The following is a 23,399-nucleotide window of genomic DNA, read 5'->3' as shown; positions in this document are numbered from 1 at the left end:
AAATAATGTAAAGAAGGCTGTGAAAAACACTATGGGAAGGTTTTCTTTGAAAAAAAATCGTCATGACTTTTGTAAAAAAAAAAAACAAAAACACCATAGTATACTGTGTCGAAAAAATGTGATTTTTCAACATGGTATAAAAACATGTCACATGATGAAATAATGTAAAGAAGGCAGTGAAAAACACTATGGGAAGGTTTTCTTTGAAAAAAAATCGTTATAAATTTTGTAAAAAAAAAACAAAACACCATAGTATACTGTGTCGAAAAAATGTGATTTTTCAACATGGTATAAAAACATGTCACATGATGAAATAATGTAAAGAAGGCTGTGAAAAACACTATGGGAAGGTTTTCTTTTAAAAAAAATCGTCATGACTTTTGTAAAAAAAAAAAAAAAACACCATAGTATACTGTGTCGAAAAAATACGATTTTTCAACATGGTATAAAAACATGCCATATGATGAAATAATGAAAAGTAGGCTGTGAAAAACACTATAGAGCAGTTTTCTTTTTAAAAAAATCATGAATTTTGTCCCAACAAAACACCATAGTATACTACATTGAAATTTTTTTCTGGATTTTTTCAACATGTTGTAAAACATGCCATATGATGAAATAATGTAAAGTAGGCTATAGAAAACAATAAAGTAAGATTTTCTTTGAAAAAAAGTTATGAATTTAGTCCCAAAAAAATGCCATAGTATAGTATGTCAAATTTTTTTCTTATTTTTTCAGCATGTTGTAAAAACATGTCACATGATGAAATAATGTAAAGAAGGCTGTGAAAAACACTATGGGAAGGTTTTCTTTGAAAAAAAATCGTCATGACTTTTGTAAAAAAAACAAAAACAAAAACACCATAGTATACTATGTCGAAAAAATGTGATTTTTCAACATGGTATAAAAACATGTCACATGATGAAATAATGTAAAGTAGGCTATAGAAAACAATAAAGTAAGATTTTCTTTGAAAAAAAAAGTTATGAATTTAGTCCCAAAAAAATGCCATAGTATAGTATGTCAAATTTTTTTCTTATTTTTTCAACATGTTGTAAAAACATGTCACATGACGAAATAATGTAAAGAAGGCTGTGAAAAACACTATGGGAAGGTTTTCTTTGAAAAAAAAATCGTCATGAATTTTGTAAAAAAAAACAAAACAAAACACCATAGTATACTATGTCGAAAAAATGCGATTTTTCAACATGGTATAAAAACATGTCATATGATGAAATAATGTAAAGTAGGCTGTGAAAAACACTACAGGAAGGTTTTCTTGCACAAAAAAGCATCTCTCACATTGAAAGGAAAAATGGTGGAATGACCTGCAGTAAAGGGCCATGGGCAGGAATCCAACCCATGACTGCTGCTTGGCACATCAATAGCCTGCTTAACAAGCTGAGCTACCCATGCGCCTAAGGTGAATCATATATTTTGTCAAAAAAAAAACAAAAAACAACGCCATAGTATACTATGTCGTAAAAAACCCACCATTTTTCAACATATTATCAAAACATGCCATACGATGATGTAATGTAAAGTAGGCTGTGAAAAACACTACAGTAAGGTTTTCTTTGACAATAAAGCATCTCATATTGAAAGGAAGAATGGGGGAATGACCTGCAGTAAAGTGGCACAGGCAAGAATAGAACCCACAACCGCTGCTTGGCACAGTAGGCCCTGTTGACTGGTTGCCGTCTTAAACTGTTGAGCAACCCGCATACCCCAGGAGACTCATATCTTTTGTCCAAAAAGCCATAGTATATACTACGTCGCAAAAAACCCATTTTTCAACATGTTGTAAAAACCATGACATATGATGAAATAATGTACAGTAGGCTGTGAAAAACACTATGGTAAAGTTTTGTTTGGAAAAAAAAATCATAGAATTTTGGCCAAAAAAACACACGTCATATGTTAAAAAAAATGTGATTTTTCGACATGTTATACAAACATGCCACATGATGAAATAATGTAAAGTAGGCTGTGAAAAACACTATAGAGCGGTTTTCTTTGACAAAAAATAACCATCATGAATTTTGTCCCAAGAAAACTTCGTATTATACTATGTGAAAAAAAATTTCTGATCTTGGGGCTTGAAGAAGTCGTCCTGATGGACCATGCAGCAGTTGGACAGGTTCTTGATCAGGCAGTTGGTGAGGCTGGTTTTCCCTCCATTGCTCACGCTGCTGATGTTGATGATGCACTTCATGTTCTCGGATTGGTCAAAGCTCGGAGAAATGGTCAAAAACGTCAACAAAAACCGGGTCGCAAGTGATCCGACATGAAAGAAAGCTGAAAAAGAGAAGATTGCAGCAGAAAACGTCAACTACTGGAGTCCTCCATGGCACTTGAGTTTCGTGAGTAAGGTAAGAGCAGAAAGGGAGCTGCCACTCAGACGCAGTTCTTCCACCCAGAGACGACCTCTTTCAGTTGTGGCTGCTACACATACTGCCCTAGTTGAGGTTTCAGGTGGAATATTCCTTTTAACCAGCACCTCAGGTCTCTTTGAGGATTTTGGATGGAACACTCGGTTAAACCAACATTTTAGGTGCATGTCCAGGGATTTTTAGCGGAATGTTCCTTTAAGGTGGATGTGTGAGGACCTTGTAGGTGGAATACTTCCTAAAACCAACCTTTTAGGTCAACATTCAAAGATTTAAGGTGGAATATTCCTTTAAATCAACCTAAATTTCATGTTTTGATCATTATCAAGTGAGAAACCTCAATCCAGACTCCTCATAAAGACATTTGAGATTTATGCTGCTGTTATTTGTTTAGTCCAGACTAAATGACAGAAATCCACAACTGTAATTTTATTTCAGGACTCGGTTATTAAATGTCAAAACAATCCATGTGACTCTAAAAACTCAACAGCTTTACAAACTCTAAGATTAAACTCTCCACAAGGATCCAAAATAAGTTGGACTTCTACATGAGAGCTTTAATTATTCTTCATCTTCTTCCTGAAAAGTTTGGTCAATAAAAAAGACAAAAACTAATATTTTCAGCTGAACTAAAGACAGACTTTGTGATTTTTCTGTTCACATGTTGTGTTGTTGTAAACTACTCTTTCAAATAAATAGCTGCCTAACCCTCTGGAAAACAGCGTTTGTCCTGTTTTTGTGTCGCTCCTAGACAGCTGGGTTGTAATGTTTTTTGAGCAACACACCATACTATGATGTTTTTACAGTGAAGGTTCTACTATGGAACCAGTTTGACATGTTCAGGCGTTCTATGTGTGAAAACTCAGAGATTTCAGGTATCAGAAGGAGGTTTTAAACTTTCTCTGTTAACTTTCTTCTTCAACTTTAAACTAAATTTACTTCACTAAGCCAGCCCTCTGGACTTCCAGTAAGCTGTGTTCCTATTGGCTGTCCAGGTGACTGCTTGGTGTTATCAGGAACACCTGAGCAGCTCAGTGTCTTCCTTTATGTGACTGCAGTCAAACATTTCCTCTGCTTCTCTTCACCACTAAACTGGGTTTGGCTCTGCCACTTTAGTTTGTTCTTTAGGTGTTGGCTTGCAGCTTCCAGCAGTAAAATCCTCTTTAATGTGTTTCTTGGTGTGTGTTAGGGCTTTGTACTGGATAGTTGTCTTGGTAAATGTGGTTCTTTAGCCACAGTTAGCACATGGTGCTAACATATGCAGTGATTAGTGGATTTGGTGCAGCTGAGTTGTGTCTTTTTCTTGGCTGTAGTGAGTCGTTAGAGGTTTTTGGTCGGACACATTCTATATTCTTGTTTATTAACCAACGTTGGTTGTCCAGAAAGTAAGAGTTCCTGTCCTGATTTTGTTTAAAGAGGTTCTCTGGTAGGCTACAGGAGACTTTAGTGTTTGGGTTGTTCTAGTTTGGTTTTTGTACGGTTTCATTTGGATGACTATCTTGAGGCCCCTCCATGTGGTTTAGTGAGGTTTTCTGGAACAGTTCTACAAAGCAACCTGCAGCAGAAGAGACTTTGAGAGTTTTTAGGAAGTTCTGGAGACCAGACTTTAGAGCAGCACAAACATTTGTTAGCAGTTTGAGCAGGAGAAGGTGAACTTCAGAGTAGAAATGAGATGGAAACCTTCTTGACTCGTGTGGTGAGGTCCTGTACCAAGAGATTGAGCAGATTGTGAAGAGTCTTTAGTTGTTTGGTCTGAAAGCACCAGAAGAGTTGACTCATTAAAGGAGAAAACAGGAAATATTGTTGGTTCTTCAGTCACTCTGCAGTTTCCTTAAACTGAATATCAAGTTTCTATTTTAAATGATTTACCGTGTGAGCCCAAGAAGACTTCAATAAACTCCCTCCATCCCCTGGACGCAACACATTTTATTACCATGTTTAATCTTTGCTTTTTAAATATGTTTTAATCATAGTTTTAGCATAGTTTTTCTCTTTGCTTGTGTAGTTTTGTCATCTGTGTGAAAGGTGCTAAACAAATAAAGTTGAATTGATAAACTGAATAACTGACAAACTCATGATTGTGACAACAGAAGTGTTTATATTGTGATTTAAGGATTTGTTTCATTTTTAAGGTTGGGGTTAAAATCTTGACAGAAAAAAAGATTGAAGAAATAAATTATATTAAAAACCAAAGGAAAAATATTTAATGCAATAAAACTTTTAAAAAGAAAATTAAACATTAAATACAATTAAATTATATTAACACACAAAATATTTAATTAGATAATTAAACAGAAGATACAAAACATGTAATCATGAAATTAAACATGTTTTCAAGCAAAATATTAAACATTAAAGATGAAATATTTTAGATAAACATTTTAAAATACAATTAAACAAGAACAATATTAAACATTTAAAAAAATTCAAAACATCGCTCAAAGACTCTGAGGCATGGCGCCGCCTGATGCCTTGCAAACGGCGAGAACTGCCGAGGTACAGGGCAGCAGAGCGGAAGGCAGCCAGCATGCACGAGCCTGTGAGCCTGAGGTCAGGGAGCTAAAACCCATATGTTTTTCAGATACGAATCTCACTCACGGCAGAAGTGTAGCAAAAGTCACGTGAAAATAAAACATCCAGTTGTGAAACCGAACGACTCGTACCTGGTGAGTTGTCTGTATTTTCTGCTGATGTGTAGATGGATACGTAAATTTTTCAACTACGAATGCCTTTGTACGCATTGACAACTCCTTTTACGCATGGACAACTCTTTGTACGCATGGACAAATCTTATTACATGTACAAATTTAAATTTTCAGACGATTTTTGAAGATTCCGGTTCGCACTGACAAATCTCAGTTCACATAGACAAATTCTTTTACACATTGACAAATCTCACTTCAGACACATGGATTGAAATACAGACAGATAACTCTCGATTCGCATTGACAAATAGTTTTGCTACAATAATACCCCCATAGGGTTCAACCCTCCAGCACAAAGGCTGAAGTCCAACTTCCTGAGAAAAACGGTCGAGATGAGACTCAAGTTTAAAAATAACTTGAAAACAACAAAAAATAGATAATAAATGCACAAAAAAAGAAGAACTAGTATCTGAGTAAATAGCTCAGGGGGTAAGAAGAGAGGCTACTAAGTGAAAGGTAGAAGGTTCAAGACCTACCACTGGCATTTTTCTTTCTTTGTCTAAGTTTTTCAAAAAAACTTAAGAAGAGCCTGATCTTGAACCAGCAACCTACAGCTCCATAGGCTAACCCTTAACTCACTGAGCTACAGATCAGACAAAAAGAAATAAATTCGTTGTCCCTTTGACATCGGAGTTTCTGTTCCTAATAAAGTGACCATATGGGTGGAGTCTGGGTGGAGCCAAGGCGGAGTCTGGGTGGAGTCAGGGCGGAGAGTAGGAGGGGAGGTGGGTGGCAGCCTCCCCCCACTGCCCCCCTCTACTCCCCCACCGCCCACCACACCTTCCCCCGCCTGTCGAGTTTTTCGAAAATCCAAGTCTCAACGGGTTTTCCCGATTTTCTGGAGTTTCCACGAAGTTGGAGGCAAAACTAGTTGTCATGAAGAGGTGTTGAAGTCGGCAAGGATGGAGTAACTTTTTACAGCGACTAGAACGAAGACGACTAGAAGAGCAGGTCTTTAACCAGCATCCCTAAAATCCATGGCGTCGGCTCCAGAGAAATGAAGGGAGGTCAACTTTTATCAACCTCCATCCAGATGTTCAACTTGATATCTTTACTTTGAGATTTTTAGCAACACAAACCTTTAGTATCACACTTTATTATCATTTATTAGGACTTTAATGGAATCCACCAGCAGATTTGGCTTTTGTTGGCAAACTTTATTCTTGTTGTCGTGGGACTGCAGAAGTTAAAACTGTTCCTTCTATTTGACCTCATGTTCATTAGTTTTAGTGGAGAAAGTTATTTTAATTGATTAGTCTCTTAAAAACAGAATAATAAATTGGATTAGTCAAAAGGCTTAAATGTTTCACTTTGTCATGTTTTAAATATGACAAAAAATATATAAAAATAAAGCGTCTTGAGACAATTTGACCTGTAATTAGCGTTATATAAATAAAATTGAATTTAAATTGTATCTTGTAATGTTGGAGTAATTCAGCCATATATGTTGGAAAACACATTTTCTTTGTCCATTAATCTGTTGATTGTTTTCTCCACTAATTCATTTCTTGTTTTGGCTTATTAAATGTCAAACCCAAATATATTCAGTTTACTGTCATAAAAACCAAAAAAAAATTCACATTCATGATGCAGCAATCAGGCAGTTTTTCACTTTTGTTATCTTAGTTTAGTCAGAAAGATCGTTGATAATGTGTGAATTGCTGCAGCTTGTGAGCCGTAAAAGGTTTTAATCTTTGGGGCCGAGTGTCAGAAAACATTTAGAAACCAACATCAACAAAACACTCAAAGATTTGAACGTCATTAAAGGGAAATCCAACTTTTGCATGACAATGTCTAATTAAAGCACATTTATTTCCAACGTAAATGTGGGACATTTATCCTCTGGAGCTTCTCTTCACATCGTCTTCCACCTGGACTGGTTTGGTGGGGAGCATGTGCAACAAACATGTGAAAAACTGCACTTTAACATCAATGAATGACACTGAAGTTTAATCTCTACATAAATGAGACTCAGTCTGGATGTGCTGCTCTGTCATTAACTCCTAAATTTAGGGAAAGTTCAAACAAAAGAGGACAGAGTTCAGATAAGACTTGAGAATGAGCTTACATTGAACAAACATCTCAGACTTTCTGAGCTTCAGCACCTCTAGCAAGATATTTTAACAACAAGCAACTCAAGAGATCCAGAAGTTGGAGAGAGTTAGCTTTAGCTGAGCCAAAGAACATGTGGGACGCTAACCTAGCAAACATTTCAGACTTTTCTTTGTGAATTGTGACAAATACTTTCCTATTTAATGACAGAGCTACACATCTGAACTCAGTCTCATTAAAAACAGACTCTAATTCAGTGTCATCCATCCATATTAAAGTGCAGTTACACAAAATGTTTGTTGCATGACCTCCAACAAAACCTGTCCAGGTAGAAGGCCACTTTGACAAACAGGAAGTGGAAGAGTCCAAGCAGATTTATAGAACGGGAACCGGACTGTACTAAGTGTGGTCGAGTATCGAGGGGTGTTTTGTGGGTTTTTAAGGCTGATAATGATTAATAGTGAGACATTTGGAGCAGATATTCATTTGCAGTAAATGAAAGTATACAAAATCCTGGAGTTAAACTTAGAAGAACACAAACTCTAACAGAAAACTTTGTTGAAACATTTTTGTTTTGTTTAAAGTTGTTAAGTTAAAGGAGTTTTATTCATGACGTATAACCAATTAAATCACTCCAGAAGACAGAGCAACCATAGCAAGATAAAGGATCCAAATTAAATGGATTTATTACTGGTAAAAAAAATAAAAGACCAATAATCAGTAAATCAGTCACTCCACAAAAACTACAATTGTACAGAGTATGTGTCTTTTCTTTGACTTGTTATTTATACAATATACTATATATATATATATATATATATATATATATATATATATACACACACATATACACACACATATACACACACACACACATATATATATAGATATATAGATAGATAGATAGATAGATAGATAGATAGATAGATAGATAGATAGATAGATAGATAGATAGATAGATGTTGGCGAGTGAGGTGTCCCCGGTGAGGGTGGGGGTGGAAGCTCCAGTTTGAGGCCGCACGGCAGTGTGAGGCTTTTGCCCCCACCCTCACCGGGGACACCTCACTCGCCAGGACTCTGGTTTAGAAAACATGTCAACCAGCCTTGTTCGAAGCCAAAAGCGTGCAGAACCTTCACAGTTGTCATTCAAATGGGGATTTAATGGCATGCACTTTGTGACAGTCTTTCCCTGGAGAAATTTGTAGGTTTTCAGGTATTTGCAGACACAAAATGGGTTGGAAGTGGTTGTTTTAATAATGACAAAAGGAAATAGTTTGAGAAGGAAGCTCAGATCTGCACATCTGATCAATGGCAGCATGAAGTGGGTTTCAGGGTTTGTCACAGGGGTGGACCCAAATCAGACGTTATACTCATAGCTGCTTTTCCACAGTCAACATCCTACTTACCCAAAACAGAATTAGAATGAACTGGAATGCGTTTATATGCAGCAGCCACCTTTATACACATTTAAAGTTTGGGCTTTTGAGAGAAATTGCAACATTGCAAATAAAAACAATGCCTTTCAACAGAATTAAGTCATGTTTGAAGTGTCCTTGAGCATGACTTTTTCCACTGCTAGCTCCACTACTTCCCTGCTTTTACTTACTGGGAGCTTGAACGTGAGAACGTTGATTGCAGGGCATTCTCCCTGCACAATATATCAACTTGTTGCCCCTTTCACTCTGTCCTCCCTCCTACACCTCCATGCTTTGCTCCTGTAATGACTCAGTTTCCCCTCTGGCATGCCTGGCCCTCAGGGATCAATAAAGTTAATCTTATGTTGCCTTACCTTATCTTGCCTTGGATCCCAGCCTCATTAGGAAATGCTGGAACTTTTGCCATATGGGGACTGAATGAAAGTAGGCCCAGGGCCCAAAAATGTGTTTTTAGGCTTAGTTCTGGTGGCAGCAGTGGTAACATGTAATAAATCTCAATCTCAGAGGGAGCGCATTTCTCATTTTTGTCCCTGACTTAAGGAGCTTTAATATCCCTGGGAATATGGCTTTGTGGAAACCACAGGGCTTCCAGTCCATCTGTCAGAACTGTTCACATTACTAAACAGTCACTGGTACTAACAAAAGATAAGACCAAAGGAATTCACCCTGAGATCACTGAAGGTAAAATCAGAATTGTCTGGAACTTTTCTTGCCAAGCAGCACAAATATAGAGTCTTATGATTCTTCACTACAGATCTGCAAATATACACAGAACAGCTCAGTGATTAAATAGCTGGGAAGAGGTCAGTACAGGTGCATGTTAAACCCTTTAACACCTACCATTGTGCAAGTCCTCCAGGACATACCCTTACATATGGTAGTTAATTTGTTAGAGTATATTTGTGTTACGTTAATATAACCTTACCAAGTTTTAATGTGCATTGACTTGTCTTAACTGCTACAATAAATTGCAAGAAGATAAACTGCATAGCTGTATCCCTTAAGAGTAAAAAAAGTTGAACATCCCATGTTCTGGTTTATAAGGACTCTTGTAATGTGTGCTTTGTGTATTTTTATTTGGTTTTTTTTTTTTTTTAAAAACACACAGCAACTAAAGAGTCCCTCCCTTCAAAACTGTTCCATTTATATAAAAAGCTGAGAAATAGAGTCCAGTGAAGAACTTGAGTATTCCATATCATTTAATGGTAGCATGAGCTATTGGTTGTAGCATCTTGCTTGTATAACCTTTGACATAAATAGAAGGGAAAGGGGAGGTTTGTTTTGAGATGCTGAAGGCCTGAGGACATCCAGTGGTTCTAATTGCTGCATAATAGAAGCTTTAATGTCATACCTTAAGCCTGCTCACCTGTAATCACTTACAGAAAGGTTAAGTTTTAGTAAGTTAAAGAAAGTGACTTTTAGGCTTGTGGCACATTGTCTACCTTTCAACAATTTCAGAGAGGCAAAATGTCTTAAGAAAATTGTTTATTGAGTTTAATCATTCCAATACAACAATCGGTCCAGAGGAAATCAGCGTTTGATGGGTTGAGTCTGCATTTCTTTGCCCTGAAAATAAGAAAAAAAGTCAAACTTCACATTCATTTTAAATACTTCAGTTCAAATCTCTAGACATTCTTACTCCTTTTTGAACCCTTTGTCCCCTGATGCTGAGAGCTCTTTATGCCTGTGGGTTGCACACACTGGCCTCTGCAGGCACCATCATCCTGGCTGTTTGTGTCACAAATCACTGCATCACAGTGGACAAAGATCTGCAGATGGACAGAAGGGCTTAGCATGCAAAGTTGGATGCAGCTGTCAAGTGTTGTGTGGCCAGATGGATTCATTGAGATTTACCTCGTCTTTTAGAACCGCTTCGTCTTTGATGAAGGCGAACATCTTCATAGAGAAGCGCTTGATGTGGGAGGGGACTGCAACCCTGGTGTCGCTCACAACAGGATGAAAGGTGGTCATGTAGCTGTCATCACGATTTCCACAACTATTAAAGAACAAACATTGGAGATCCCTTAAATACACTTAAGCAGTCATTACACAATGACAAGTCAGAAAATATACTCCACATTGGGATGCAAACTACAAGAGGGGTTTCTCTTTAAACCATTACCTGTCCACAATGATGTCCCAGCTGGGTAAAGACATCCTATCTTCCTGAAGAGTTGCCCAACAGTTCTCCAAGATGAGCTCCAGGTGGGGATCACTTGACTGCATCAGCTCCACCTCAAAATACAGAGGCTGCCTCAAATATTTCACTATTGGAAAATCTTGTCCTTGATAGAAGTCATCATAGGAAGAATCTGGAGAAGAGCACATTATCAAAAGGGTGAAGGATTGATGAGCCACATTTTGTCCATGTAAATGTCAACCTCACCTTTTGCTAGCCTCATTTGCACCATCAGCTGCCCTGTCCCGATCTCCGCTTTTGGATCATATGTTCTTGGTTTATAGCTGAATGCAAGAGTCTCAGTCTTGTTTACCATGTAGTAGCAAGAAACAGTTTGCCTGCAGAAGAGACATTGTCAGTTTATTCTCAAAAAAAAAAAAGTGGTTTGAGGATAAAATCTTTGACAAGTTTCCCTACCTGTACTCAGGATCAACTGGTGAATCATTGTGGGCTCCATCATCCAAATAAGATATGCTAATCTCATTTTCATACAGCATGTAGTTGTCAAAGAACTGAAAGAGATTCATAAACATGAACACAAAGGCACTTTGAAGTTTCCATCATTAAGGTGGGAATGCACCTACTGTTCTCGTGGTCCCACAGGAATCAGCAGTGAAAGAAAAGTGAGCGAAGCGATCGTCGCTATAAGCTGGTTTGCAGGACGGGTCCCTTAAAGTTAACCGGCTTGGGTTAAGACTGGGCACAGATTGGGTCTTCATAGCCAGAGCGGTTATTGTTCCATTTGAGTAGCACACTGTAGAAGAAACATGGTTAAGAAAATAATGTAGACTCAAACAGGGGAAATACAACTGCTTTAACACGCCTTACTGGTTGTTGTTAAAGGGAAATAGCAGGTCAGGAAGAGATCACCAAGCAGCCACTGATTGTTGATGTCATAAAGCAGAATGTCAAGTCTGGCTCTGACATAATGTGAAGCAAACAGCTGTAAGACAAAAAGTTATCCCATTTTTAAAAAAGCCTTCTGGCAATCCTTGATTTTCTTAAAGCTTTAACAACGGAGATTTAAAAGCTGTATAAAATTCTAGCTTCACATGTACATTTCCAGGTAATTTGTTTTAAACATTAGATAAGTGGTTCAGACATCAGTGTCATGAGAACAGTGAAAATTGTCTATTACTTCCTGAGATTGTCAAACAGAATGATGCAAACATAATCTAAAAATTCAAATATCTTCATGAACATCTATATTTTATGCTATAAAAACTTTTAAGTTTATGGAATAACTCTTCAACATACCTCAAATATTGTCTCCTTGGCTGTATATGGAATGACAAGGCTGAAGTGGGTGCCGTTGTCTTGGAAACCATAGCTCTCAGCCAGCTCACGTGTCAGCGGCACATATCCAACTGTGGTCTGAATGTTGCGACCTTGACTGCCATATTCCACACTGGTGTAAAATTGACTGTGGTCACAGGTACCAGTGAGTATAGGAAGCACTATTAGGTAGAGAGGGGAGAAGATACGATTAGTTTCCTTTCATTTAATTCTGATAAGTCATTCTAAACAAAAATGTCAAAGCCAAGAAGTCTTACCAACATCCTGCAGGGACACATGGAACACCTCTGCATGGGCAAATGGAGTTTCTTCTGGCAGGACAATGAACCCAAACACCAAAGGCAGGGTGTAGACTGTGACCAAGGCTTCAGGATTCTTCAGATATCAGAAACAAGAAGCTCTGTTATGTCATGTAGTGTAAACAAGTCTGCATGTTGTACAATTCCTTGTGTGGTCACATACATGCTTCATGACTACATCAGAATTAAAGGCCACTTGGAGAGAGTATCCCTTGGTGCCATTGGGAAAGATGTGCTCCTGGACAGTGAAGCCTCTGGTGTTGCTCTCCTCAACTGTGAGGACTCCAGTAGAAAATGTGATGTTCCTCAGCTCCACATCATGAAGAAAGGCTCCCAACTGAACCCTGAATACACCATCCTCAGGGACAGTAACTGAGGGGGGGAAAAAAAAAAAAAAAAAAAAAAAAAAAAAAAAGTCTTGTATGTATATATATATATATTCCATTTCCACAAGCCTGAGCTTCTACACTCTTTACCCTGAAGTGGGACTTACGATCTTCTGCATAGGTGGTTTGGGGCATCAGAGGGGTTGTAATTGGAAACAAAATCTTGTATTTGATATCATCTTGGGCGTTATCTCCCTTCCACAGTACTTCAAGCATGGGCTCCACAGTGAAGGTGATGTGGTACTGGTAGTCTGGGGCATGGCTCTGCAATTATTCATGACATTTTAATAAAACATGCAAATGGACCCCCAACTCTTACATTCCAATTTAGAGGACTTCCCAACCTTGTAGTAACCATCAGGTGATCCCACTGGGATCTCTGTGACGATGTGGAAATCTGTCACAGACAGCGAGTACCCTCTTGCTGCCATCTGAGATTTATCCAGTCGCTGCCCGTTGATGCCCATGTGCATTTCCACAATTCTGAACCTGCTGTCCATCAGAGGGGTCACACGGCGAGGCATGTGCCAGGAGATTGACTCCTCAGTGAAGAGGACGCCACCTTTCGAGAATAAAACCCAACTGTTAACTGGATATCAACCTAGTGCTTCCTTTGAAAAGCACAGATTGCAGAGACTCACCCGTGGGACAAGCAGCTGCCAAGTTCACAATACTCAAACCCTGAGGCGCCTTGTAGTAGGTGCTCACCTTGAAGACTTCCATGGGGACTCCTGCCACCTATAAATAGCATTTAATGTCAGTTATGATGAACTGAAGTGATTACTTAACAAGGAAAGTGCTGCTTACATCCTCCATGTAAGTCTCGGCAGTGTTGTAGGGGCTTCGCACGACCAGACGGGTGGAGGTTGTCATGGCGCTGTACCCGGCTTGTTCGGCCTCCCGCAGCACCATTGCCACTGGCTCAGGAGTGAAAAATGTCATCTTCCAGATACCATGTTCTGCACCAGAGAACTGAAAAAGAAAAACATAAATTAATCATTCCTTCATTTTGCAGTGCCGGTTTAGAGCCAATTTTTAAACTTACACCAGGGACAGCATTGATGTTGGAGTCTTCATCTTTAAACTCTTGAGTCTGCCCTTTAGGATCACTTGGTGAGTCAGGTGTAGACATGTATTTTGACACCTTGAGACAAAAATTTAAAAAAAAAAAACAAAAAAAAAACTTGGCATTAGATGTTCCAGTTCCACATATAAAGCAAATGCATCAACCTACAATCAATTGACCTACTTCCATGTAGTTCCTGTCACAGAGAATCTCTCTGGAGGCCCAGCGACTATAGCTGCAGGTTTGTGACACATCGTGACTAATCACATCCAATGCACTGCTCTTGTACAGTCGAAGTTTCATGCCAACATTAAATGTTGTATCAGCCTACAAAAAAAAAAAAAAAAACATTTTTTTTTTTTAATCATAACCACAGAAGTTACGAGTCATGTGTCCAAACAATTGGCTAGTTGACAAATTGTGATCCAGATTTTGATGTTTTCAAGTGCAAGCTTTTGCTGCCCTGGTCTGTTTTAGCTCACTGGAAATTCTAAATCTCTGGGTTAAGGACAAGAGATAACATTTTAAACTGACATTTTAGACTCTAGAATCATTAAATGAGTCACTAATTTGGGGGACAGAGCTGGCAGATAAAAACCCACTTTGTAGCTAGTAAAATTTCCTTTGACTTGCAAGAAACATCTGTATAATCATGCAATCAAGTCAATCTCCCGAGGAACACATTTAGCACACCAAATGCCTTATCACTGCTAATAAAACCTGGGAATGAGCTTCCTCTAACTTGACATACTTTGTTGTTCACGTAGCAGCCCAGCAGAGATGCGTAGATTCTGGTGTTTCCCCACGGGTCAGACTCCATGCTGTATCCACACTGAGCAGCCAGGCTGGGTGTCAACACTACGTGCTGGGTGCCATCTGGAGAAGACACACAGACATGACGAGGATCACCTCTCCCAGTGACGAACCCATCTGCTCATAATAAGCAGATTTTTTTTTTTTTGGGGGGGGGGGGGGGGGTCCAACTCACTGATAGCTTCCACCTCGAGCTGGTTCCCCACTGCGAGAGCCTTGTCCAACGTCAGCCTCATTAGATTGCCAACACAGTCTGACGCTAAACCACTGCCTGTACAAAACAAAAAAAAAACAAAATCAGGTGCAGCACAAACTGACAAAATTAAAAGCAATTTCCTTCAAGTTAGACTTACTTGATTGTGAGCTGAGCTTCACTTTTGGCCTTGCTTGACCCGAGACAATTACTGCAGCCATCAAGTTCCATAATAAACTTCAACAAAAACCAAATACAATTTAGAAGCTTTAAACAGCAACTATGAATTTAAAAAACATCACAAACAAGTGCATGAACTTACATGTTCGTAATCAGCCACATGTTGCAGTGTGAAAGGTAAAATTACAGCAACCCAACCTTTAGCAGAGCTTGGCAATGAAACCCCAGCAAGACCCACAGAGGAACCAGCTCTGAGGCGCAGGAGTCAGTGGCTTTACTCAGCCGTCACCAGCTGTTTTATGTGTCACTTAATCACAAGTGCACAGGTGAAGTGCATCAGCAAATCATTCACTGATGCACTTAATCACAAGTGCACAGGTGAAGTGCATCAGCAAATCATTCACTGACGGAGAGCTTCACATAAGCCATGTGTTTTGGATTAAAAAAAAAAGCCCATGAATCAGTGGTGTGTGTTAAAATAATTTATTGTTTGTTGATCAAACATATTTACATGTGTTTTATTATAAATTCAGATTTAATGCTAGAACTTTCTTTAAAACCACAAATCAGCTCATACAGATTTAGGACACAAAAGTGTTTTATTCCCTTTGCAGCTGTGAGATTCCTCATTATTACTGCATGTCAGGTCCTGATTATGGTTTGTGTACAAATCCTCCTCCCAAAGTCTGGAAAGCTGCACACAAACATTCATCAGGCTCATCGTTTGACCTCGATTAGTGCACTCTTCCCACTCACAGTCTTTTAAAACCATATCCTTTATCCATTATGTTTTTCTCAGTCGATGCAGAAAAGAACCAGCAATGCTCTACTTATCAAAAATCCATCAAGTGTCTAATGCAATGGGATGATTGTTTTGCACTTTGCACCTATCCTCTGATGATCAGCTCTGCCTTTGTCCATGCAGATTGCTTTATGTTTAATGACACAACAAATGAATCAAACAGACTGACAGTGATTTCTAACCACCTGTTTCTAACAACCATTGCATGGTTTATATCTGACGTCCTTTGCAGGTTAAGAGGTCATCAGTATCCTCTGTTTATCTTCTCCTGCTGGTCCAGAAGTGTCTGTTGCAGGCTCGCTTTGGCATCTTCAAAGTGTGGGTTGAGCTTTAATGCTTGCTGGAAATCACTCTTGGCATCGTCAAAAAAGCCTGTAAGATAATAAAGGTTGCAAAAACCAAAATAAGTATGAGGTTATGTTTCATAATATGCTGCCAGACAGGCTTGATTAGAATCAGTGGGTCTGTTTTCTGTGCATATACACAGCTCCATCTAGTGTTTCACAAAGGAATACAGCAAAGTGGAAACAATGAACAAGGTTGTTGATTTCAGAAATGTTTCTTTTTATTCTGCTGCTCTCTCCAGTGATGTTTTTCCCATTATTTGTCCATTTGCTTTTCACAATATTAAGTGTGGGATATAATGTAGTGGCACCATCACACAAACAGCAGTAAGGTTTCACAAGAAAAGCCTGATGTGCTAAGAAATGTTTCCACACACCTCCTGTTTGTCTTCTCTTTTCTTACTTTTCTCTTACGAGGGGCAAATGCTACAAGCAACCTATTATTATGAACACAATAGATTTGTATGACTAAATAGACTCAGTTCATTCCATTATTTCATTTATCTAAAATAAACTGAAATACTTCAAAAAAAGGTGAAAGTCCTGCATGAAAAGTCCTACTGAAGTAAAAGCACTAGCAGCAAAATGAAGATAAATATTAAACTAAAAGTCCTGGTTCAGTCCGATTGATGCACTTCATGTTGTTTACAGTGAATCATTAGTGTGTCAGCAGCATGTCACAGTGGAACTAGACTGCAGATAAATCTCCTAAATAGCAGATTAAAGAAGAACAAAGAAAGTTCTAATGCACAATTCTGTTTTCAGCTTTTCTGTAATCTTGGATTTGGGCTGAAATATTGGATCATTTGAACAAATATCTGAATGAAACCATGTGAGAAGTTTAGAAGGAAAATCACTATTTGGTGGAGCTGTTAAGAACTCAAAAACATCTCAAATGTGAAATGGGATTTTTGTAAGATGTTAAAGGCAATGTTGAATAATGTGTTAAATTTTAAAAGCTTGTTTTATCATCCATTGTGTAAAATCTGCATCTTAAAAGTAAACAAAACTGTCTGATAAATACAGTGTAGTAGAATGTGCAATGTTTCCCTCAATGTAGTATAGATATAAGAATAAAGTAAGAGAAAATGGAAACACTAAGCAAAGTACAAGTGCATCAAAATTATACTTAAGTACAGTCCAAGAATAAATGTACTTTATATTCCACCACTGCTGTTTTTGAAGCAACCCCAGGTTGAGCGTTAAAGTGGTGTTTTTTTTTTTTTTTTGTGAGAACGTCATCAACTGTATAATCACTTTCACTGCTGACTGTGTACAGAAAAGGTAAGAAAAGGGTGAGACAAAGCTTAATATGTTTAGTACACTCTTTGTGCATCAATCAGTCAGCCTGTAATGTGCTACACCAGCTCACAAGACGGACAGAACAGAGATCATCAGATGTAAATGTGGAGTCTTGTAGACAATGAAGATCTTTCATATTGTCAGTTATTATCTGTGTGTCCATTTATGCACATGCATCTTTACTGTGAAACTATTTTTGGTGGTAACTTTCTGGTAGGTCAGCACATTTGTGGAAAATTTGCCTGAGGGTCAAAAGGTCTGAGGTTCGCAAAAGACGACATCGTCACAGTCCTCAAAAGGGTTTGGGAAGGAGAACGCTGGTTCTTATATGGTATGGAACAAATAACATCTATTTATACTAACAAGTGAAAAGGAATTTGACGATCTGATGCGGCTGTACTTCTCCTTTGAGAATACCGAAGAACTGCATATTCTTCATACCGTACATGATATTAAATCTGCCAAGGACCCAGCAAAGTGTTTAGTGTTTTCTGAGTGTGATGATAGAGCAAATTTTCATGACACCCTCCGTGGTCTCATCTGCTATTCTCAAGACCAGCTTAAACTGTACACTGCCTACCTACAAATATATCAAAGACTCTGCATTTTCCTGCCCAACTGTGTTAGTTTAGTGTCTGTGGCAATCAGAAAATATTCCATGTCTGTGTTGGTGCCGCTGTTTCATTGTGGTTTGGCTTTAACTAAACTGAACCATGACCAAATGGATCACAAATTAAAGGAAAGACCAACACGTGGAGTTGTAACAGTGCCACTACAAGAACAGCTTCACAAAAACTTGTCAACAAACATCTCTAACTCCATGTTGTAAAATATTTATTCTGATTTGTTTTTCGGATGATGGTGATAGTGAGCAGCATGAGCAGACATACAAAAGACCATAGCCAGTAAGAGTTTTATTTGATTTTAATTCCCATCAAACTGTCTTGTATGGATATACTTGTCTTCATTACATGCTTATATGTATATCAGCAGCTGTCAGGGCTTGTACTGATAAAGAAACACAAAGTAGAGAATAACTCGACATTTATTTTGAAGGTCCTGGTGACAGACAGGCAATATCACGTTTTACTCATTGTGAAAAGGTGCCTGTTCTTACCTAGTCTATAGTGGATGAGTCCTCTGTTGTAGAAAGGGATTTCAAAGTGTTTGTCAGCCTGTACTGCGGAGGTGTAGTCCTCCACTGCTTCATGAAAATCCACCCGGAGGTACTTTATCTGTCCGCGGTTGTTGTAAGCAGTGGCCAAACTGCCAGCGTCACATTCCCTGTACACATATGACACCATTACTACTCAGTTTTACAATAATTATGCTTAAATGACATCGAAAAAGACAGAAAAAAAATTGACTTGACGTTAGCTAGCGGTTAGCGAAAACCATGCACAGAGTCTGACAGGTGACCGAAAACACTGCAACACCAAGTTAGCTTACAGGTGCTAAACGTTAGCCGGTTTAGCGACTTCACAAAGACAAACGTTACCTGGACTGTAAGCAGGAAGAGATAAACTTTGTGTAAAGCTCTTCTGCCTGGTTAAAATTCTGATTTTTAAACTCAGAATGAGCATCTTCGAGTATTTGAGAATTGTCTTCCTCCATTGGTGATACGTCTGTGAAGGTCCGTCGTGTTTTCAACTGCGAATGTGACGTTTACGTGGTGGATCGTCCAATCACGTTCAAATACGTCACGTATAGGTGTGGCTTAGCCGGACTTCACTTTCTGTGGTGGTTTATAACAAGAAGTTATGTGTTATATGTTATATATTTTTCTTCAAAATGTCAGTGGTTATTACCATGTAGACGATGATTAACATAACTAACTAACTAACTAACTAACTAACTAACTAACTAAATAGAATAGAATAGAATAGAATAGAATAGAATAGAATAGAATAGAGGCTGGTGCTGGTGAGAGGAAAAAGTTCATACAGTCCCAAAATAACACAATACCCCAAATACATTACTAATAATATTCAATGCAAGTCTCCTGTGTGTGGTGCTGACAAATAACAGTAAAATCCTAGTGATTTTTAGACCAGTGATAGCTTATCGAAGCACAGTAGTTTATAAAAAAAATGGTAAAATGCAGTTTCATCGATGACTCAGCTAACGGGTGGAATATTTTGTTAATGACTTTGATGATAAAAGAAGCCACATTCTACACATCCTACATGTAGTTATACAGCTATAGAATCAGCTAAAAATACAGTTATGTAGCTTCTGCAGATATCCTGCTGTGAAAATGTGATACGGAAAAATCTAATAAAACACTTGCATGACAGAAAATTATTAGAATTTCAGTTAAGACATCAGGTTTCTATGCACAGTTTATTTTGACACATATATCATATTATTTTAGTGGGCACGTGACAGATTAATTGATCTAGGGCTATCTTAATATATGCTAATATTTTTCCTTTGGGAAAATAAATAGTCGGATTCGGTGCAATTCATTAAAGAAATCTGTACGATAGCCTCAGACATCCAGACCTAGCAACAACACAGTTCACCAATTAGCCATGTAATATTTCTGTTTCTACACTTTTGACACAGTTTTGTCAATGTAACAGGTATGTTGTGACCATTTCCTGCATGACTGTAATATAGATGCACATTTTTCTGCTATTTTTAAGCATAATGACTATGATCAGCAGCATTTAATTTTTTGTATGTGTATTGCTTTAGTTTTATTATACTGTGCTGTATACTATCTGTAGTGGACATCTTTGACATAGGAACTTATTTAAGGTGAGGATGAGGTACTACAGTATATTTCCATACCTTATTTTATTTTCGTTACTTTATTTTCACCTTATTTCACCATGACATCGCAGAGCTTTTAAGAGTTATAGTGCTATTCTCAAGTAAATAGGTGGACAAACTATCCTCCTGTCACACAGATGGAAATTCCTGTAACAAAAGCCAAAAAAAAAAAACCCAAAGTGATTGAAATCCAAAGTGTAGAAAAGATTTTTAGTGCTTTAAAAGGGAATGTTTTCTGTAACAGCAGGTGGCAGACTTGACTCAAATCTCACTAAAGCAAGGCAGTGACATAATCATTGCAAATGATGGAGCACTAAAAACTGATTCATTAAAAAAAAAAAAACTGATTCATTTTATCCAGCATAATCAGAAAATCTGAGAATGAGGTTCAGCCAGATGATTAATATCTTTTATTATGTAATTCTAATGAAACACACATAGATATGTTTTCCATTTGAAAGAAAAAGATGTGAACAAAACAGTCTCCAACATCTGTCACACCTGTAATGACACAATGTGTGTGACACTCACTGAGGTAAACATACAACAAAGAGGAAACCCATAAACAAAGTGGTGAGAAATTCTCACTTTCCCAGGCGGAGAAGTCAACTGTCCTGGTGAAAAATGACACGTAAAGGAACCAGGGGTCACGATGAAGCCGTGCACTTCCCCTTCATGGCCCATTTGTGTCCAGACAGTGTGGACAAGTTAAAACATATCAAACAGAGAGTGTTTGAGCATGAAGAAAAGGATGTAGGTCACAGACTGTCATCTTGTCAGCAAGTATTTTGGCGTATTCACAGGCATTCATGGTGCTATTTTCAAATGTAATCTCACCAACACCTTTTGTCCTCATGTAGCATATCATCACCTTTGTGCTTCACTGTCAGGACTATGCATTCACTGTGGTAGTCTGGTCCAGGTTCACACCAAATATGCTGGAATCCATCCGAGCAAAACAGATTTATCTTGGTCTTAGCTTACTTAAGAATGTGCTGACAATATTCTTTAGGCTGCTTTTCATGCATGTTTACCAAAGTGAACAATTAGAAAAGCAACAGGAAGCCAATAGAGAGAATTCAGGACTGGAGTGATGTGATGCAGTAAGAACCCGAGCTGCTGCAGAGAATGACTTTTACTACATGAATGCAAAAGAAAGTAAACAGCAGTCGTGTCTCTGTGATTTTAAGGGTATTTACACGGACTATTTCTTGACCAGATGCAGCAACTTCCTGGATTCTTCTTGTCACAGTGAAATCACCAGGCGACCAGCCTGACGCAATAAGTCCTGTTTATGATTCAGTCCTTGTACAGATGAAAGAAATGCAATGAAACAAATTAATTAGTCATCTGTAGAGGCATTAGTCGGGTTTTATTTTCCCTGAGCCATGCAAGCCTTGTCTCCATATTTACAGTTTTTATGCAAAGCTATGCTAACCAGCTGCTATTGCTTCATCCATATTTAGTGCACATGTGTTAGGGATTTTTTTGGATGTCGAGAGACGAACAAAGAGGCAGATTCAGAGGCATTCTGGAGACTCAGATGGTTGATGCTGAGAATAAGGTTTACTGATATCAGGGGAAGTGATGCAATGAGCAACACAGTGATGTGAGCACTGGCAGCATCAATTCTGAGGATTCTCTTCAACCTTAGGTATATATTAAGTTCTGAGGCAGCCATATTTAGATTACAGCCCAATATGGAGACAACTTGTCTACGACTAACCAATATCTAATCTTTCTTTTTAAGCTATTTTTGGGCCATCTTTGACAGAGGCAGACAGGAAAGTAGGGAGAAAGTGGAGGGAAGACCTACAGCAAACGGCCATGAGCTGGAATTGAACCCAATCAATTATAGCCCCTGTTTATGGGTCACCCGCTCAACCGATTGAGCTATCTGGACACCCACAATATCTAATCTTAACCAAGTCATGTTTTTCCTATAGCAGCTGTCTCTCTCCCATGTCTCTTCTTCTGCAGCATCTGCCGTTCTCAGGGTTATATTTGGGACACAGAGGGCTTGAATGTGCTCCCAGACTCAATTTGGGAGAAGCAAATAGGAACAGGGTCAAAAGTGATAACCTGTAGGATAATTTGAGATGATCTAGAGGTTCTACAACTTGATTTAAGGTGACTGTAGTGGATGGATGCAATCTGCATGGTATTCTGGGATGACTTCAGCTAACAGCTTGGAGGAAATGACTCAATAAGGGGAAAGAGAGTAATTTTTCCTTTATAATATGTATGGGATTAGGGTCGATCTTCTCTTTTAAGGACATCTCTTCATTTTGCATATCTATTTGTGAGGAGTGGCATTAGAATATCAGAGAAAGGCATTTCATATATGCTCTTTAGCAGCTGCACCTGTTTTATAGGATAATGTTCGAGTTCATCGTCCACCTGTGCTACTTAAACCTGCTGAACAGGGGTGCATTGTGCCACGTTCGATGTGTTTTTTCCACTTCTCGGAGGTGTGTGAGTCCCATTCATCTTTTTCTCCCAGAAACGCCGGTGGGTTCACCTCTCCGGATGCCTGTCTGTGTGTGTGTGGTAGCCGTGAACTGAAATAGCAAACAAACATAAAACAGCTGTCTGGTTAAAGGAAGGAGGAGAGGATCCAACCCAGACTAGAGGTAAACGTTGGGCTGTTGACTCTCCACCTCACACAGACACCGCAGACAGAGAAGCTGTTGTCCAGCGGTGTTTCAGGCAAACAGTCCGACTCATTCCAGAGGCAACATGATGACCTTTGTCTGTTGTTTTTTGCAACGGTGAAGGTGGAAAACTTGATGATGATAACAGGCGACAAAAACAGATGTTGGCATCGGAAAGTTAAAATAATCCCAATCTAACTGTAAATTCAGCTTTATGCCATGTTATTATTGACTGATTGAGTGTATAACATCTCCATCTGACCACAGGTATCAGAGGGATTTGACAAATGTGCGAAGTCAGACAGCGTTATCGGACATTGTGTTAGCACACTGTTAACAGAAATGTCAGTGTCTACCATCCTATTTATCTTTCTATATTGACACAGAAATACATGCATGGCATAGAAATTTAAAGTTACCCAAGAGAGGCTGATATAATGCCTCTTTTGTATCTGCAGATGTATATTTTCTCAATAACTTCTTGTGCTTGAATTATTCATTGAGATCATCTGGCGGTCACAGTG

The 23,399-nt window shown here is 38.5% G+C and overlaps 2 protein-coding genes across 2 annotated transcripts; both read right to left on the bottom strand.

The window, feature by feature from the left end:
• Window positions 1–10,090: 10,090 nt before the first annotated feature.
• Window positions 10,091–15,092, bottom strand: zpax1 (zona pellucida protein AX 1). Its single transcript, XM_051936674.1, has 19 exons — window positions 14,976–15,092; window positions 14,798–14,893; window positions 14,561–14,685; window positions 13,993–14,136; window positions 13,789–13,887; window positions 13,551–13,715; window positions 13,385–13,481; window positions 13,088–13,305; window positions 12,851–13,007; window positions 12,521–12,729; window positions 12,316–12,433; window positions 12,020–12,219; window positions 11,591–11,705; window positions 11,347–11,516; window positions 11,180–11,274; window positions 10,970–11,100; window positions 10,706–10,895; window positions 10,438–10,579; window positions 10,091–10,352 (listed from the first exon to the last, which is right to left on the bottom strand). Exons 1-19 carry the CDS (start codon window positions 15,034–15,036, stop codon window positions 10,209–10,211), a joined length of 2,676 nt encoding a protein of 891 aa, XP_051792634.1. The 5' UTR covers window positions 15,037–15,092; the 3' UTR covers window positions 10,091–10,208.
• A 370-nt stretch (window positions 15,093–15,462) lies between these two features.
• ttc32 (tetratricopeptide repeat domain 32) lies at window positions 15,463–19,113 on the bottom strand. The gene is made up of 3 exons (XM_022207408.2): window positions 18,942–19,113; window positions 18,561–18,727; window positions 15,463–16,169 (listed from the first exon to the last, which is right to left on the bottom strand). Exons 1-3 carry the CDS (start codon window positions 19,055–19,057, stop codon window positions 16,042–16,044), a joined length of 411 nt encoding a protein of 136 aa, XP_022063100.1. The 5' UTR covers window positions 19,058–19,113; the 3' UTR covers window positions 15,463–16,041.
• Between the last annotated feature and the right edge of the window lie 4,286 nt (window positions 19,114–23,399).

This window comes from Acanthochromis polyacanthus, chromosome 16 (genome assembly GCF_021347895.1).
Source record: "Acanthochromis polyacanthus isolate Apoly-LR-REF ecotype Palm Island chromosome 16, KAUST_Apoly_ChrSc, whole genome shotgun sequence".
NCBI classification, from domain to species: Eukaryota; Metazoa; Chordata; class Actinopteri; family Pomacentridae; genus Acanthochromis; species Acanthochromis polyacanthus.
Note: the sequence above shows the minus strand (reverse complement) of the source record. Positions and strands in the feature narration are given on the sequence as shown.